Source organism: Hippoglossus stenolepis, chromosome 19 (genome assembly GCF_022539355.2).
Source record: "Hippoglossus stenolepis isolate QCI-W04-F060 chromosome 19, HSTE1.2, whole genome shotgun sequence".
Lineage (NCBI taxonomy): Eukaryota > Metazoa > Chordata > Actinopteri > Pleuronectiformes > Pleuronectidae > Hippoglossus > Hippoglossus stenolepis.
Window position 1 is genome coordinate 15,523,615 of NC_061501.1, and position 17,969 is coordinate 15,541,583.

At 42.9% G+C, this 17,969-nt stretch overlaps 2 protein-coding genes across 8 annotated transcripts in view; one reads left to right on the plus strand and one right to left on the minus strand.

Moving 5' to 3' along the window:
• On the minus strand, window positions 1–8,661 carry si:ch73-173p19.1. Of its 2 annotated transcripts, none has more exons than XM_035143093.2 (18): window positions 8,508–8,661; window positions 7,295–7,401; window positions 7,033–7,172; window positions 6,680–6,840; window positions 6,376–6,534; window positions 5,806–6,283; window positions 5,233–5,334; window positions 4,257–4,347; window positions 3,780–3,809; window positions 3,462–3,685; window positions 3,119–3,361; window positions 2,940–3,038; window positions 2,543–2,736; window positions 2,275–2,449; window positions 2,022–2,178; window positions 1,766–1,919; window positions 1,388–1,499; window positions 1–1,284 (listed from the first exon to the last, which is right to left on the minus strand). In XM_035143093.2, exons 1-18 carry the CDS (start codon window positions 8,526–8,528, stop codon window positions 1,109–1,111), a joined length of 2,823 nt encoding a protein of 940 aa, XP_034998984.1. In that variant the 5' UTR covers window positions 8,529–8,661; the 3' UTR covers window positions 1–1,108. The 2 variants fall into 2 exon arrangements, with proteins under 2 accessions (XP_034998984.1, XP_034998983.1); XM_035143092.2 differs by having other exon boundaries at window positions 3,780–3,812.
• A 2,706-nt stretch (window positions 8,662–11,367) lies between these two features.
• slc4a2b (solute carrier family 4 member 2b) overlaps window positions 11,368–17,969 on the plus strand; it is a 33,938-nt gene continuing 27,336 nt past the window's right edge. For 2 of the 6 annotated variants that reach the window (XM_035143081.2, XM_035143086.2), the window contains exon 1: window positions 11,471–11,753. The gene's annotated coding sequence lies outside the window, so the exon portion shown is untranslated. Of the gene's footprint in view, window positions 11,445–11,470; window positions 11,763–15,370; window positions 15,814–17,969 lie in introns of those variants that run through there. The other 4 variants (XM_035143082.2, XM_035143087.2, XM_035143084.2 and 1 more) reach the window with 3 other exon arrangements.

Below are 17,969 nucleotides of genomic sequence, written 5' to 3' on the forward strand. Positions count from 1 at the left end.
TTTAGTCTCATGTTTTCTTTTATTCATTCTAAACTTAATGAATACAGTGCTGGTATCTTCAAATCAAAGGCTTCTAGGGAAAAATAAACTGTTCAACATCTGTAAACAAGGACAAAACTTGAAATGATAAGTTGCTTTGGATTCCGATGTGAGCCCCAAGGCTGCATAAATAACCATCTACATCTATACAGCCACTACAATATACTCTTCTCACTAAGTATCTGAAAATGGCATGGCTGCCCCAAAAAATCTTGATAAAATAAGAATCTGAAAAAGCCACTTATAAACATCAATTGAGGCCAATGCATCTCCAGGATGCAGTCTGGAAAAAAAAAAAAGCAATTCGCTTAACATCCATATGGGTCTGATTCCAAAAGTAAAAACCAAAATGTATTCTTAAATCTCCTTCATTGGTTAACGCCCCTTCAGGTAAAACTGAAATAGAACTGTGATGTTGGGCATTTAATGGCAAAAAAACCCCAGATCTTCTTGGTAAATCTAAAACATGGGCTGTATATTAAGATGGAAGACAAGCGTGAAGCAGAAGTGTTTCTGTGTCATGCATCTCTATATACAGCCTATGATTTAAATCCACTCAAACTTAACAGTGGTGGACATCTGTATTTGAACCAAGCACATTTGGTTCAAAAGACAATTAGTTAAATAGTTTGTCATTTAATTTCTAGTCTCAATAATCTGTTATTCATTACAGTCTGAAAATACATGCTGTTATACGTTTCCAACAAAAAGTACATTTCTGCCTATCACTGTTGTCTCAAACATACGAGGCTGCACATAAAGCTATAACGTTTGTCAGGTGGTCTCCTCCAGAGACCAAGGGCTGCAGTGTGAGTAAATACTGATTGATTCTATGTACAGTATGTAAACGTTATTAACGGCCTAGTTGTTAAACACAAGCCTCCCATTTAAGGTTTCAACGTAGCGTGGGTGATTGACAGATTAGTGGCGCTAGTTGCAGTTGAAGGAGTGTTTTGGTGACGCCGTTCCCAGGTGATCCTGGAGGCAGCGGGGGGTAAAAGAGGACAGCAGCAGTCAGAGGCGCGCTCAGGTGCAATATGAGAGGACCGACCCAGCGGGGGATCGATGCTCACTGGGCCTCCCACTCCTCGTCTGACGCCTCATCGGGGGGGATGGCTCGGGTGTTGCTGGCCCGAATGCTGTTGATGTTGGTGAAAGAGAGGAGGTTCGCGATACCCATCAGACTCACACCGGTGCCGTCCAGGTTCACCTGAGCCAGGTGCATGTGTTTCAGGAACTTGAGGCCTGAGGAGAACAGATACACACGCGATGACATTGGTCCAAGTCAGGCAGAGATTACACGTGTGTGCGTGTAGAGGGTGAGCCAGATGCAGTGGGAGGAGCTTACCGTGGTCAGTGATGCGTGTGCGGCTGAGATTAATTTTAACAAGCTGATTGCAGCGGATCACACCTCTCCTCACTACTGTGTCTCCCACCTGAGTGCTGGCTAATCCCAACACCTACAAAAGCAGAAAGACGTACAATGAACAGGAGCACAAAAGCAGAAAGAGAGAAAATACCTACATTTCATAGTTCATTTTAAGTTACTTAAGTAGACAGGCTTGAGCAGAGGTTCACCCTTTCATTTTTAAAGCTGGTGGTTGATCACATTTAAATGTGATCAACGTTAATGTGATGTACTCATGTTTTCTATGAGATATCATCACATAGGGTCAGAATTAAGATTATCCTCAGTCAAATAGACATATTCCAGCAGAGAAATTACCTGGAGGTGCGGCAGACAGATGATGAGATCAGCAACTCCTCGGCTTGTCACTGCTGTTCGGTCCAGACACAGCTCCTGCAGCTCCTGCAGTCCGCGCAGAGAGGGAAGCCCCGCATCTGTCACCTGAGTGTTGCTGAGTGACAGCTTCTTCAACCTACGCACAATATACACAAGAGACTCTTCAACATCCCTGTTGTAACAGTACTCAGTAAGATGTGTCCATTACAGTATATCAGTTATTGAGTATGGGAATGACCTGCTCATGGTGGAGAGTTGATTGACTCCCTGGTCTGTGACCTGTGTGTAGTCGGTCAGGTCCAGCTCTGAGAGCAGGGACAGATCCGAGAGGTACGCCAACCCGCTGTCGTTCACTGAGTGGCGTCCAGGGAGGGTGAGGTGAGTCAACTTGAGACCTGGGGAGGAAAAGTAGAAACCCACGATAAGAGTTTGATTCCACACAGACTTGGAGCGTTTTCTTTCATCTCGTCTGTTCCTTCCCAGTAACGGACCTGAGATGATCTGAAGGGCATGATTGCCATCAGCAACAGGAACTCCCGCCAAACTGAGGGAAGACAGGGAAGGGAGGTTGGCGATGTTCTTCAGTGACGCCTCTGTCACACGTGTCCCGTCCAGGTTGAGCGTCTGCAGGCTGGACATCTCTGCCAAAGCGGACACATCCTCAACCTGGGAAAACAAGACACGGAAAGATCATGAGAGAACAGTGCACGTTGCTAAACACAATACTAAGATATAAATGTGCCAGAAGAGCTGATGTACCTTTGTCTGCTTGATGCTGAGAAGTCGCAGCTGTGGTACACATGAAGGAAGGACTGCCAGCGTAGCTTCTGTCACTGCCGTCTGATTCAGGCTGAGCTGAGAGAGGCAGGACGGAGCTGACTGGAGATATAACACCATCCCGGTGTCGGTCACTTTGGTATGGTCCAGTGACAGGAAACACAGACTGTTCAAACCTTGAAGACACGGGAAGAAGAAAAATACTTTGAAAGCAAGAAAATCATAACCTCATTTAACACTTAATACAAGTACTTAACACAGAGCAGCTTATGTTGGGGGTCTGGCATTCTTGCACGTAACTGTAGCTGCTGGTGAAGCAGTGTTGCATAATTTGTTATCCCTGTATAATAACTGTCTGAGCCTCGTTCACAAGACTGACCTCTGATATGCTGCAGACAGGAGTCCGTTAGTTTACTGCAGGAAGCGAGGTTAAGGTGCTGGAGTTTCACCAGGCTGGACAGGATTGTTAGACCAGAGTCTAGAAGGAGATAAACATAAATTAGCACAGACGTTGACCAATCCAGTCCAGAAACTACATCCCAGGATAAAGCTTTATACCAGTGATTAGAGGTGAGTTGACAAGACTCAGATGCTTGAGCGCCGTAAAGGCCCTCAACTGCCGCAGGAGCTCATTGGTGGAGTAAGGGTAGCAGTTAAGGACCATCTTCTGCAACGGGCAGCCGAAGAAGAGCTCCAGGGTGCGCGGACGAAGGAGCCTTTCACGGGACATGTGGTTGAGCAGAAGCTCTGCTAGCTCCGGGGTCAGACATGCCAGACTGCTGCTGTACTGCATACTGGGAGCTGAGTGAGTAGAGACAGAGCCAAGAATGACCACAGTGAGTAAACAAGGCAACAAGACCCCACTTCTTAAAAATCAGTGAGTCATACAGCTGCAGCTCACCGGTCATGAGGTGCACAGTTGCTCGAGTAGCCAAGGCACATAGGGACGGTACGCTGGGTGTCCTGAAGGCTCTTTTAGGTGGCGATGGCTGTCCCTGGGAGGCGCTGGGGTCTTCTTGCTGCGCGGCACGTTGAAGACGCTCCACTGCAGCCAGACCTGCAGCCACGGGCCCCCTCCGACCTCCTGCCCCCTCAGGCTCTGCTGGGTCCTCTGCTGGAGCCTCCCTGGAACATTTTAATGCAAATAATGTTGAAAGTGTGCGAGTCCATCCACGCTCACTGCACTCAAAAAGTTTTTTTTGCGTTTATGACCACTTACCCATGAAACCGGTCAGCCTCAGCTACACTTCTACTACAGCAAATACCAAATGAAGATGGTGAGCATGATTAACACTTGCTTCACACAACCTGCATATTAGCACTGTCATTCGGTACATGTTAGCATGCTAACATTAGCATTTATATCAGAACATCACTGGGCCTAGAGCCGAATGCATGGTTAGTCGTGTTCTAGTTTTCGTTGGGATAACATTGTCCAACACAATTGAATTTCATCAGACTGTGAAGTAGACAACTAGCTGCAATGCACTTTAGTATCTGTCCTACTACATTAATAATATATGATGCTTTGCACTGTTCTTAACAAAGTTACCAAGGGAATCACAAAAAAATAAGAACAACATTAAAAAGGCAGTACCATGTATATTTTGATTGCTGTCATCCATATAATCTAGTATCACCACGTGCATATTACAGTTCTTACATTACATCAGTGCCGTTCTGTCTCGACACCTACCTGAGTCGATTGCCTTGTTCTGGCCAGTGGTGCCTTGGCTCAAATCCTACTCGAATCCGGTTCTCTGGAAAGAAGGGCAGCCTTGGCATTCCTGTGAAAATTACACAAGTGACAAAAAGTAGTTCACAAGAATATTCCAATATCATCAGACTGAACCACAAAACGAATCATTTACAGCCTCAAATGTTTCCAGTGTTTTCACAGGGAATCGCAATTTTAAATTCCACACCTCGAATCCGCATCTTTTGTTCTGGATTTGTGATTCTTTCTTTATTTTTTACAAATCTCTCAGGACACAGAGATTTGTGACCCTCTGTGTCCTGAACACACAATGAAACCACATGCTGAAACACAGAATATGATTGGCTGACCAACAGTAAGGACTCAGATCTGATTGGTCGGGCTCAGCACTGTATGTTTGACAGGAAGGGGCATTCACCGACATACTTCCTAATCCTAATCTTTCTTACACTGGAAACACATTTCTATGGCAGTCAGTCAAATGTTCTGCACACTGAGAAACTTATGTAATGAACGGAACAAGAGTCATCATGAGATGACACATCCCCCAGCACACAAAACATAATAGAACAGATAATTTGGTGCTATCGTAGTTAACAGAAGTCATAATATCCTCTCATGAGACACAAATTACCAAGAGGCACCAGTTCTCTACCTGACTGACATGATTGTGAAGTTACATGAAAAATGTCTACTCAGGAAACATAATTACAGACGGCTATACGGATCACTGTATTCCCCCACATGGCGTCTGGGGGGAGAATAAAACTGAATGAGAGTTATTGCAACAGCTGAGAGTGAAGGGGCCACGGCCATCTGTTTCTGATAGGAGAGGATGACGTGTGGAGACGTGGAAACAGGAAGAGGGGAGGAGAAAGGGTGGGGAAAGAAAGCCAAACAAAGGTCAAGGGAGGGGTGAAGTGTCAGTAACAACCTCAGACAAAGGGAGCAGTACCGTTCAGCATGTAAGGTGGTTCTTCGTCTGCTTCTGGTTCCTCATCGACCTCTATGCCTGCCGCTTCTTCTGCATTACCAGCAACCAGCTTCTGGCCTCGTCCTGTGGGGCACCAGAAATACCATAAAGCATCTATTTACATAATATGTAAATAATATCCGACATTCTGGTTTGTTGAACTAATTGAGCACATAGTTGCAAACTGGGACGAGCTGTAATGTTCCAGAGGGAAAATGTAGTCACTCGTGTGGTGACTCATAGCTGGAGAACTACAATGGGCGGAAGGGTAAAGATTAACAAAAGCCTAATTTTAAAAAAAAGTCAAAGGTTAAAATCATAGACTGTATTTAAAGATGGACAATATGACATCGTCATGGTTATATCGATCACCACCTGGTGTCTGGCTGCAGTAAAGGTTATACATCCTGTGTTTTTCTACGCTACTAATATAATAATACACAGCAAACAAGCTTTGACAAAGAAGAAACATGTCTGAGGTACATAAGAAAATGTGTTTGTAAATCTCTTTGCCCTTTGTTTTTTCTGTATAAAAAGATCAAATACTTAAAATACCCCAGAAGTGAGATGGTCCAGACAGTGAAGCACCAGCTTCAGGGATCCCTGCATAGTTGACTGCCTCTTCCCACAGTTGGTTGGGTAGTGGAGGAGGTAGAGCCATGTCCTGCCCTTCTGCTCCCTCCATGACAGGGATACGAGGCTGGGGAGGCTGAGGAGGCTGAGGAGGCTGGGGAGGCTCAACGCACTGAGGTGGCTCGTTCTGTACTGCTAACGGTGGATCTGCAGGACTCGGCGGATCCTGAGGCGTCTCTGGAGGAGTGGTCTGAATACACAGTGCGGCATTGGGTGTTAGGCCCAGAGAGCGCAGCGAGCAAGCAAGTTCTGCCTCCCCAAAACGCTTCCGAGGGAAACCCTGAAGGAGGGAGAAGGAGGGCAGGGAGGGGTGACGTCCGGAGATGTGCTCCATGACACTGCGCAGAGGGGCATCAGCCGGGAAGCGTTCACGGATTGACTCACCGGACGGCAGCCGAATCTGCAGCAGAGCACAAAACCCACAATTCTGTAATTTGTCTGTTTGTAATTCTGACACATGTAATCAGAAAATAAGGTTTGTCAGTGGCTCACCATGAGGATGCAGTTGTTATCGACATTAGTCTGAATATTTCCTCCAAGCTTCTGCACTTGACCACTAGGAGGAGACGTCTCAGTGACTGCGCTGGTATGGATCTTCCTCTGCAAGCTCTTCCGATCCTCAGCTATCCGCTTTAACACCAATTCGCGTTCCTGCCAGTACAAGACACATAAAATGTTCAACTCCACAAATAAGAATCAGACATTTGCCTTAAGAGATTTTGTTCTCCATTGCCAGTCAGGTTGAGTTAGCTCTGTTTAGAAGACGTCACAAGTCCTTCTTTTCTTTACAGCTGACCTGTTTCTTTTGAATTCTCTCTGCCTTGGCCTCCTGAGCAACACGTTGTCTTTCATGGTCTTCAAAGTCACTTTTGTCTTGCTTGATGCGCGACTCAAGGGGTAGCAGGTCCGGGGACAGGTTGGATGACTGTGACGGTTTCAACACCAGTGAAGGGGATGCTGTTAAAGCCAGAGACAGTCCAATGAGATAATTTTGCATCCCTTCTTTGGCCATTTTAAAAACAGACTAATGGTATGATAACAATGTCATATTACAATTAAGACATACATTTATCGATATCTAGTCCAACTGATGCGTTAAAGAAAGAAAACAGCTTTGATACTCTAAAGTCAAAACGTCTCGTGCCTTACCTCCACTTCCAGTGGGAGACGGATGTGACTCTGAAGTGCCTGCTGCCTCTTTCGGTGGGTTGAAAGCAGCAAATGGTGTTTCAGCGGGCTGTGATGACTGCTTGACCAACCTGTGCCGTGGATACTGACCCTGCAAGAGCCTATTAACATATGAGAGAGGGACACAGAATTTACTGAAGGGTGTTGTCCTTAAGGACTGAAAAGAGCATTACTGAATGGCAATAACCACATGGAACTGAGAAAAGACTCTGGGTCCACTCACCACTCAGCTGCATCGGGCACAGAGAAATGTCCTGCCTGCATAGCTGCCTGGATCTGTTCCTCCGTGAAACCCATCTCACTGAGGATGAGGAATAACTCCCCGACAGTCTGCAAAACAAAATCAATCAGACTGCTTAGCAGCTGTCTAACATGCCAATAAAGGCCGTAAGCACCAGTTGACCAAACTAGCTTTGTGGTTGTTTTATCCCTGATCAGTGATTCTGGAAACAACAGACCACTGAAGGGCAGATTGCGTCGTTCATACTGTCTGTAGCGGATTTCCATTAAGAGCTATATTATTGCATGTCTGTGAACTTTTGCGACGTGTGACGTATCATCATCAGCTGCACTAACAATTATCCACACGTTACCTTTTAGATTCCTAATTTATTGATCACACACAGTGTCGGTACATAAGAGAACTCAATCATTCATTGTATAGATCACAAACCAAGGTTAACTTGGTTAATCTTCATAAAAAAAGATTAATATTCTGGTTCTGTTTATAGGCTCGACTATCAGCTTATATTTCATTCTGCCATGACCAATCATGACTGCAAATTATAATCAATATCATCTTTGACAGCAAATAAATGTGCTATTACTGTTTTTACTACAGTTTTATGAGTTGTTACTACAGTATAGTATATACAAGTATCTCTGCTTTGATTATGACATTGAACCACTATGATAGAAACGTGTACTCTTTATATTACATGTTTTCTCCCAAATACGTCACGAGTGTTTTTCGGGCGATTACATTGACTTGCTGCCTTTAAACGCCACAATATTAATATCATCGTGCATTGCATTTCATTGTGTTTCTGGCGAGGACAACAAGTTGGCAGATTTTATTTTCTCTTTGTGTTTGCGTCATGCAGTGAGGCTGAGCCACAGTTCAACGTTTTTTAAACTCTCCGCATCTACGTTAACGTGAAGTTTCCAGCAGTTGCTTTCAGCCTGTGTCGTGGTGCAACGCATCAAGTCACAGGGATGTCAGTGAATTGACTGAAAACCAACCAGCTAGCTCCGAGCTAGCGCCGGGCGTGTTGTTGTGTCCGTTGGTCCAGTGGAGGCTGTCAACAACCGACGTTAGCATGACGGCTAACTGCTAGCCCCTGGAGAGAGCGATGGCGAGGATAGAAGCTAAAAGCAAGCTAGCAAGCTAATATATTTTGTGCATTACAGTGTCATGGAGGCGGTGCGTAGCTTACCGAAGAGGGCGCGGAGCTCATGTCGTTGTTTGGGCTTCACCGTGGAGAAAAACACGGATAGAAACTGGTGTTTGTGAGGAAGTTTGTTGACTTCCTGGTTGGTTGTGCAGCGCAGCTTGCTATGCTAGCCGCACTGACCCCTCCCCCTCACAGCTGAAGATAGACAGGAAATCCACAGCGCAGCAGCCAATCAGCGCCGCGGAGAGAACACACCGCCCACAGGCCCCGGACCAATCCAGTCAAGGTCCCACCCCCAACCACTGCCCGACCTCTGACCTCAATCATCCCAGTAAAAAATACACAAATAAATCTGTGGACAAAGTAAAAAATATACAAATTATTCTGTGGACAAAGTAAGAAAGAAAAACAAATAAATCTGAGAAAGAAAAATAAATAAAGAAAGAAAGAAAGAAAGAAAGAAAGAAAGAAAGAAAGAAAGAAAGAAAGCCTGCTATAATCATATTCAAAAGTTCAAAAGATATAACTTCTGGCTTCAGTTGCAGTAAACGACCAGTAGGGGTCGCCCTCATTCTGCATATTGATTTTACCATTTGTATAATCAAAACATATAAAACTTTTGTGACCGTTTATCAACTTTTACAATGTTCAAGGCAAATAAAGTAATACGAGGGAGATTTGTAAAAAATATAGCCCAATGTTGTGGTAATTTATCATCTACGTTAATACAAAGTACAATAAATATATATATTTGGGTTTTAGGGTATATTAGGGTAAGATATTGCAAAATACCACATACACACACAATATATATTATTAGGGCCCGAGCACCGACAGTGTGAGGCCCTATTGCTGTTCGTTTGATTATTCAGGAAAATGAATCGCATTTTTGACAGCTTGAACATACTCGAATTCTCACCAAACTTCGTGGGCACGTCAGGCCTGATGAAAATGTACGTACATAAACTTTACAGTGATAAGAAAAATTTTGTTTATTAAGTAAGAAATGAAAAAGGGAAACAATGATTTGTGGTAATCAAAAACAAGATATTGAATGAATGCTTAAAGTAACAAAGGAAACATTTAAATAGGGATTAATTGGGGATTACCTAATATACTGAATGATGAAATTCATTCACTGCAAAGATAAAAACTGAGCAGTGTCACTTTTGTGTTGTGTATCAAAGGGTTAAGCTGAAAGAATAACACTTGTTTGTGACTTAGTATTACTCAATACTTTATATAAAAGAACACTTCAAAGGATTCATTAAGCAAAGAATTCCTTGTTGTCAGTTTTCTTTAATGTCTTCACAGTGTCAGTGGTCATAGATCCCTTTGATGTGTTAGAATGTTGCAAAGGGGAAAGATGTATACAATCTGAAAAGAGACAAAAGCGTGTTTTTGACCTGAACAAGTTGACAGCACCAAACTACTGCCAAAAGGAGGTAAGCCTCGTTTTACAACTTTAATTAAATTTACATAACATTTTCACCTTGTGGTCTACACTTGATGGTGTGGACAGCAGTGCGTGATTAGTGGGCGCGCTCGCACGCAACACGGAGCCGAGACATTTCTGTTTCCCATTCACACTAACAGTCTATGATGATCTGAGCTGTTGAACCTGCTGCTTCACTGGAACATTTACGAGGACACTTAGTGAAAGTGAGCTGTGACAAGTCAAAATGACTGTACAGGTCTTTCTACGCAAGAGTTACCACCCACTGCCAGAAAACAGGAAACAGAGACACCTATAGGTTCATAAAAGAAAGGCTCACTTGGTCTTTGTTCAAATACAAGCAGAAGGTAGGAGGTCAGAAAGGTCAGATACATGGAAAAGGATGCAGGCAGGTCAGGCTAGGAACCACTAGTCAGTTTGTTATGTGGCCACGTGTGTGTCAGCTAATGCAATGGTTTATATAGTATGACTAATAACGGGAAAGGAGTGGCAGGCATGTGCTTATGCAAAATATTAAAAGTTTCCGAAATTGTATTAGTTTTTACAATCTATTCAACTGAAAACAGCCAAGTCTCACATTAGAGAAAGTGAAATCAGTTCAACTTGGGGTTGTGATTGTTTATATAAACAGTTTGTGGTTGATTTTGTGCCAGTGATTAATCATTTATCATTGTTTCAGCTCAAATGATGATGACAATGACAATGCGACTTTCTTTTAGCCCCTGAAGTAACTTTACACAATAAATGAATCATCATGCAGATGAAATCTCCGATACTAGAGGTCATGTTTCTGCATCATAACGGGAACATCATCCTCCCTGAGGCTTTCGTCAGAAATGTGAATCATCTTCTACGCAGGCGCACAAACTTGAATTTGGAGAAGTGGTGACAAAGTAACAGAAATAATCAAAGGGAGACCGGAAACAGATAGATGTCACCTCCAAAATAAAGGCCCAAATCCATGACTATACAAATCTACATTTGTATCAGCATATATACTGCTTTGGTATGTTTAATTTACCTATAAGGTCATCCTCGAATATAATATTGTTTTTTTTACGATACTCGCACTGCAGGCTTCGTATTTTTTATGTATTTGTACTTGAACTACTACTTCTACTACTACTAATAATAATAGTAATAATAATAATCATAATAATAATAACAATAATAATAATGATAACAGCTATTACAAAGTACTTCACAAAGAGGACAATAAAAACAAGAACACAAAACATCAAAAGTAATATGAAATAATGAAATCATACAAAATCAAAAATAACAAATAAAATAATACAACAGCATTTAAAATGAACGACATAGGAAACAGATAGAATAAACATAATAATACGTTTAAAAAATATATCTTTCACTGGTTCTGGGTTCCAGGGGAGGATCTGAGTACTTCCCCTATACCTTTATTTTGAAAGTCCCTCCCGAATGTGGGTCTGTTTCCATGATGGCGCAGTGACAGCGGTGGAGCAGCAGGTCATTCACACAGAGTTTGAGGTAGAAACACACCGGTGAGTAAATAACTCTTAATAAGCTGCTGTTGTTGTTGTTGTGAGTCTCCGAAAACAATTCAAGTTGTTTCGAGGCGACGTGGCTCCGGAGACCGTTAGCCGGTGATTAGCCGGTGTCTTATTGTGACAGTGCCACACAGACATGAACGTGTCCTCTGCTTCTGGACCTCGTCTCCTCGTCTCTCGGCTTCACAACCAGGTGAAACACGGAGGAACAGCAGCAGAAGCACGTTCGAGCCCCGGGCTGATCTTGGCTCCGTGTCGGCGGGTTTGTGGTCAAACGGCTCCTGACAGCTGCGGGGGAATCAGGTGATGAACGTGCGTGAGCCGAACCTCATCATGTCCCCATTTTACGTTTCATTTTACGAGTTCGGTGGACGAGTGAGTCATTGAGGAGGACGAGGTGTGGTCAGCTCTACTCATTCATTCATCACTCATTCATTGGGATTGAGTATCTTTTGTTTCCCAGGTCATGAGGTGACATGAGCACAACAAAGATGTCTCTGTGGCAAGTGTGCGTATGGAAGGGGGGGGACGTATTCACGCATGAGAGGAAATACAGACACAACACGACTGCAACTTTAATGCGTTCACTGTGGATTTTGGCTAATGTAGCTATTGATCCACAAACTATTTCCATGATGAGGTGAACACTCATAGATTCTCAAGTCTGTCGTTGGTGTGAATGACAGCAAGTGGTCGAATAATCGATCGGTTGCTTGACAGGAAAAGAATCTGAAACTACTTTTAATAATCGATAAATCACCTAAAATGTTTGCTTTCTAGTTTCTCGGTCTTATCGCTGTGAATGTGTGGAATATGAAGATGTCGCTTTGGGCATTAGTATTATCTGCTATCATAAAATGATCAACAGATAACCAGATAACAATAGTTACAGTGTGTTGTGTACATCTGTTGTACTGTAGCGTTGGTGATATGAGACAATCGTGTGATATAAATCAGGATTATTATCATGAAGTTGTTCCCACGCTGAGGTTCTCTGCATGTTCAAGGTATAAAAATAGTGAAGTAAAAGTTATTTTAACAGGAGACATTATTTTGACACATGTGTAACTGATCACACTGCTGATTGGTGCACAGGAGCTGAGATGTTGAATATTAGGATCCTGGTTTATTTGGAACCGTAAAGAAAAGTAGACGCTCTGAAACTAGCGAGTCCACCAAGATTGGAGCTAGCCAGGTTTAAATTCTGCTACTGATTGTTATAAATGTTATCGCATTATCGGTTAGGGAGTTTTTTTGTTTTTCAACTTCGAAAGTGGGATGTGACTAAAAAAAGTCAGTGAACCACGCCTTAATCTATCATGAATATTGGATTCATCTTCATCAGTTGATAACCTCCCAGCGGGAAGGTAATGTTTTGTCCGGCATGTTTAGGGGACTGACATTCATAAGTATGTGCGATTTAGTGCGGAGTCACATAAAAATCTGGTGAATTTAAATGTGGTTTCATGAGGCGACTGTTGGGCCTTGGCGTAGGTTTAGAAGTCTAGTTTCTATATTTTGTGACCAATGATTTCTTTTTTCAACCCCCAAAGAAGAATGCAACTGAATCAGTCAGTGAACCACACTTTAATATATCATAAATAGTTATTTAAATGTTATTTCAATTGATGACTATTTGTGAAATATATCCATTTGAAACCCCCCCTCCAAGATCCCTACAACCCCCCTACTTCGGGAACCTTATACTCCCAGAATACCTTGTGTCACATGGCTAATAGATGTCAGGACGTGCCCTCTGGCAGGATGGAGGAAGGATGCGTCTCCTCTGCTGACTCAGCAAAATCATCTCCATGTGCCGTCCAGGTTATTTGAGGGGACACTTTACCTAGAGAATATTAAATCAAAGTGAAACCAACCACTGCGATGTTATTTATAACCTGAGCACTTCAACACTCGTAGGATAACAGATTCTGAAACGTTCATCTCACTCAACGTGATCTCATTCGATCTTTTAAAAGGAATACGACCTGAAATTTCTTCTTTTTGTGACACAATCCGGTTCCGGTGCTTGAACCCATCACATACATACATCTTATCTTTGTGATCGCACGCTCAGCTTTTGTTTGTTTTCCTTCGCCTCAGTGGAATTTGTCAAACAGACTTATTGTTAACTGAGGAAAGAAAAAAAAACAAAAAACGTCAGAGCACAAACAGTTGAACAGACCGTCTCCGCATTCCTGCCGTGATTTGCTTGGTCATGCAGGAGAGAAGGAAGGAAAAGAGATAGATAATAAATAAGTTTTTATTTATCAGAAGTGCTCGGTTCTTCGGATTTATATTACCTTCCCCTCTGCAGATAAACAGACCCAATATTTTGTCTCTAAACACATCTAAAAAAAATCTCTTGACCTAAACCCCCTTGATTTAAAGCCTGTTTACTATTGGAGATCAGAGTCACATCATTCAGTTTCCCTACTTGGTTGTTGCTCTGCTGCTAATGTGCATTCAATCACCATTAAAGTGCTTTGGCAACACATTCTGGAACGTGCACAGTTTAGGCTACTCCTGACCTGTCTGCAGTTTGTCGTCTCTTCTGAGCGTCTAATTAAACATTTAGCTACATAAATATATAGTCTATATATATATAGTCTGCCATCTTTTCTACTCCCCCTCCATCCACCTTCACTGTCGTCGTCCATTCCCACAGGAGTACAAGGTTCAACCCTGTGTCATCTGTCACACACACATATTCACATCACGTTGTTTCCCAGGAAATCGATCAATGGCGGATTTGTGTGTGACCTCAGTGTGAGATGTTTTAGGCCTTTGTCTGCGTTCTGAGAACCGTGGGGAGATTTTCTTCCCGGCCCCCTGTCTGAGTCGTATGAGAGTAAATACAGTTATCACAAGCATTCTGCGTCTAAGCTTCACAATTACCACGTTTCTGTGAGAACGTGCTTTTAGCTTTTGTGCAGCTCGTGCAACCTGAGCAGCTCTGGATGTGTTTTTGAGCAGAAGTGCCGCACCTTCAGAACCGCTGCAGCCGTAAGGGGGATATAAAAAACAAGTAAACCTCCTGTCTAATTTATACTGTTAATATATTATACATGAAGTCTAAGATTAGCCAAGAAACAAGGGCAACAGGACCTGGTTGTACTTGACCCAGGTATTTAACTTCTGTGGGATCAGTATCGAGACCACTGATGTCTAGAGCCTGACAGATATCGTTATCCTACCTGAGAAAGTGCAAAGTGCAAATAACCATTTTTGTGCTACATCCGCACAAATATGTTTTAGTTTAAAATACATAACTTCATGCTACGTTTATGCTTGTGCGAATGGTTGTTAAATCTCCTAGGAAGAGATGACAGGACAGTATTTCTGATGGTGGAGTCGTTGACCTCCTCAGTTGAGGGATGGCTTCTCCACTTTGAAGCAGATGACCTCCTTTCAAGTCACATGTCCTCTCTGTTTAAAATATGTGCACCTATATGCACCCATATGCGAATAGGTCAGAATTTATGTAAACTTTACATACACCTGAAAAATAAGAGAGACTCCTACAATGACAACAATGTACGTATTTATAAAATGTGGAAAATACAGCATTTGAAACATAAACATCTATTTCAATATCTCGAGAATAAACTGGTTTACCTGTGAGAAGTCAGATTACTAAGACTAGAGCGTCAAATAATTCATTTTTAATGGAGTTGGACTTGACTTCTTGACTTCATTTCAAAAATCGGACAAACGAAGGATTGCATCATTTTCTATTTTAAAATATTGACCTGCCTCTCCGTGCACCATAACCCTCCTCAAGATATAAAAGTGCTTGACAGGTGGGTGTTTTTTTATTTTCTCTTCAGGTGGAGAGGACAATGGGCTGACATTATGTTAGCTGCCTCTTTAATCCCTCTTCACCCCCGAGACAGGTGCTATCTCAGCCCTAAGCACAGCCGCCGCTGCCTGAAGCCTGGGCTGGGAGACACAGGGAGATATAGATGAGGCATACATTGACCCACGTGCAGCTGTTGGCTGTGTGAGACTGGACACGTTCCAGTGGCTGCGTGCACAAAGAGTAACTTAGCACAGTCGTGACGAAGTGTCGGACGCTGCCAAACCCCCGAGCGGGGTCGTGTGGTCACTGGGCTGTGAAGCGGGGAGGTAGAGATGTCTGCATGTCGAAAGGCTCAGGGACTTGGCTGGGGGACTTCTAAACTGCTGAGCTATTTCAGGCTAAAACACTCGGAGGCAACAGAGGCACAGCTATCAACATACACCACTGCCAAATCCCCCTAGAGACCCGCCAACAGGGCAGCTGTCCGAGGTATACAGCGTCTCCGAGGGCAGTGTTTGCATTAGGAGGCTCGACCGGGTGAGAGCACCGGGTTCGGTTCTGGTGAGTTTCTCTCAATTCAGCTTGTGGACGTTGTAAGTGTGTTTTTCTCTATGTCTCGGAATATGGCCTCGTTTTAGACTCGGAGGAAGAGAAGAATAACAGGAAGCTGGAGAGAGAATTTTCCCGAGTTGTGTGAACGTTTGAGATAATAGCTCGAAAACTGAGCATGGGATGTTATTGTGTAGAAAAAGAATGTTGTTTCACGTTGTTTTTTCTTTTGACAACTTTCAGCAGAGAAAGTTGTTTTGCATTGTACACGAGGATCTTCTCGATTTCTGTGTTTCACCACATTTATCCAAAGAAATTTAAAACCGTCAAATTGTGCAAAGCAGCATAAGGGTGAGGACAGTGTCTCTTCTCTGTGCAGGTTAAGTGTTGTGAAATGAGTGTATTGTCTAATGCTCGTGGTTGAGACAAAGCTGCAGCTCGTCCTTGCATGCATGAAGTCACACCACGTAATACAGTTGACCACAGCAGACGATGCTATTATCAGCCCACTGCTGGGATTGAGGAAAGCCCCGACTTTGAAGTGGACTTCAATTGTAGCTGCTTGTGGCCTTGACTGTGTTTCTTTTCCCCGCAAGACATGCATGTGACTCCACAGTAAAGTCCACATCCCTGGGGACAAACAATTATATCGCACACATATGCACGTGCACACACACTCACACACACACTCCTCCGGGGGTTGGGTATTTCTTTAGCCCTAAGGCTCATGTAAGCTGATGTGGAATGCAGCACTTTTTTGGCGAACGGGTAAGCAACTTGTTTAGATCACAGGACTGTTCTTTGTTCGCTGCAAAACACAATTATTCCAGCGGCTTTCATGACTTTGGGTGGGATTAATTGTGTAATAGTGTTGATTCCTCCAGTATATGACAAGTTATTTTTTCCATTGCCAAATACGCGTAAGAACCTGCGGCACCCCGGTGTGTATAAATTCCCTAAACTTACACCAAAACTGATATTTTACCAGAACAGGCTCATATTCTAGGTGAAAATATTCAAACCTGATGGACGTTATTCTGAATTACCTAAGGATACAGTGTTTGGACATTTCTGCATCCATTACCGATTAATAATTAAAGACATATTTGGTAACACGTTATTGCTTCACTGCTCATTTCATGAACAGAGGAGACATATTCACAAATGAATAAACATCCTCTGCAGCTTTATAAACATGTCCAAAGTTAGTGCTAAGAACCTGGGGTCAAGTTGCATTGCCCTTCACGAGAAGTAAAGTTGCCCAATGTTCAACTTCCTAATGACTCACCCGCTGTCCTGCGGTTTGTATTATCTTAAATGATCGTTTGCTTGAACGTGCTGGTAAACCAGGCTTTTGTGCCAATCCTTCTGAAATCCTTCTCTCCAGCAGGTGATCACTGTCTGTGTCGCAACAGGAACTTTCTGTCACTGCCGTAGACTTAAAATAGTCAGTTTTAGAATAGATACGGTATTTCCACACATGTAATCCTCATGTGATTAAAGGACCATACAACACATATATGATGCATGCGCAGTCATGACAGCACCGTGGCTCCACGTCCGTGGGCCAGTCCACCACTTTGACAAGATCGTCACATCTTATTACAGATTGGCACAAAACAGACATTCTATGTCTATGTTTACATGGAAATATTCTGACTGTTGATCTTATTCTGACTAAGACCTTATTTTGATTATTTGCTAGTAGAGTATCCCATTCAGATTCCTGTTTACATATCATAGAGCGGAGTCTGATTATGACGCACGTCAAAATGACTTCACTACGTCGTCACCCGAACCCAGGGGACGTTAGTAACTGTTGTTTGTCAAAAATGCTGTGAAAACACTTGATTATTGCTTATTTCAAATATGATTTTATTCAGGTTAAGGTAATCAGAAAATGCTGTCTACATGTCAGTGTCTTGTTCAGAGTATTATAATATTAGTGTCCACATAAACGTGTCTACTCAAGGTCCCCATGATAAATTGAAGGACCCCTACGAGACTCAGATTTGTGGTTTTGAAAGAAATCCCTCGAAAACGAATTGATTGATTGGAATTGCAATGAAATAGAAAAATGTTTGCCTCATGAAAAACATTAATAACATTTTCTCTCTAGCACCATCATCAGGTCATAATCTTAATCTGTCCAACACTTTGCTTTATGC

What these genes read in the sequence shown, in the direction of transcription:
- si:ch73-173p19.1 (XM_035143092.2), bottom strand. Translation starts at nt 8,528, where the DNA reads ATGAGCTCCGCGCCCTCTTCG. An exon ending in TGAGCTCCGCGCCCTCTTCG is followed by an intron (nt 7,402 to 8,507) that starts GTAAGCTACGCA and finishes TTTGTTTTGCAG; the next exon opens with ACTGTCGGGGAGTTATTCCT. An exon ending in TCTGTCTGCCGCACCTCCAG is followed by an intron (nt 1,500 to 1,765) that starts GTAATTTCTCTG and finishes CTGCTTTTGTAG; the next exon opens with GTGTTGGGATTAGCCAGCAC.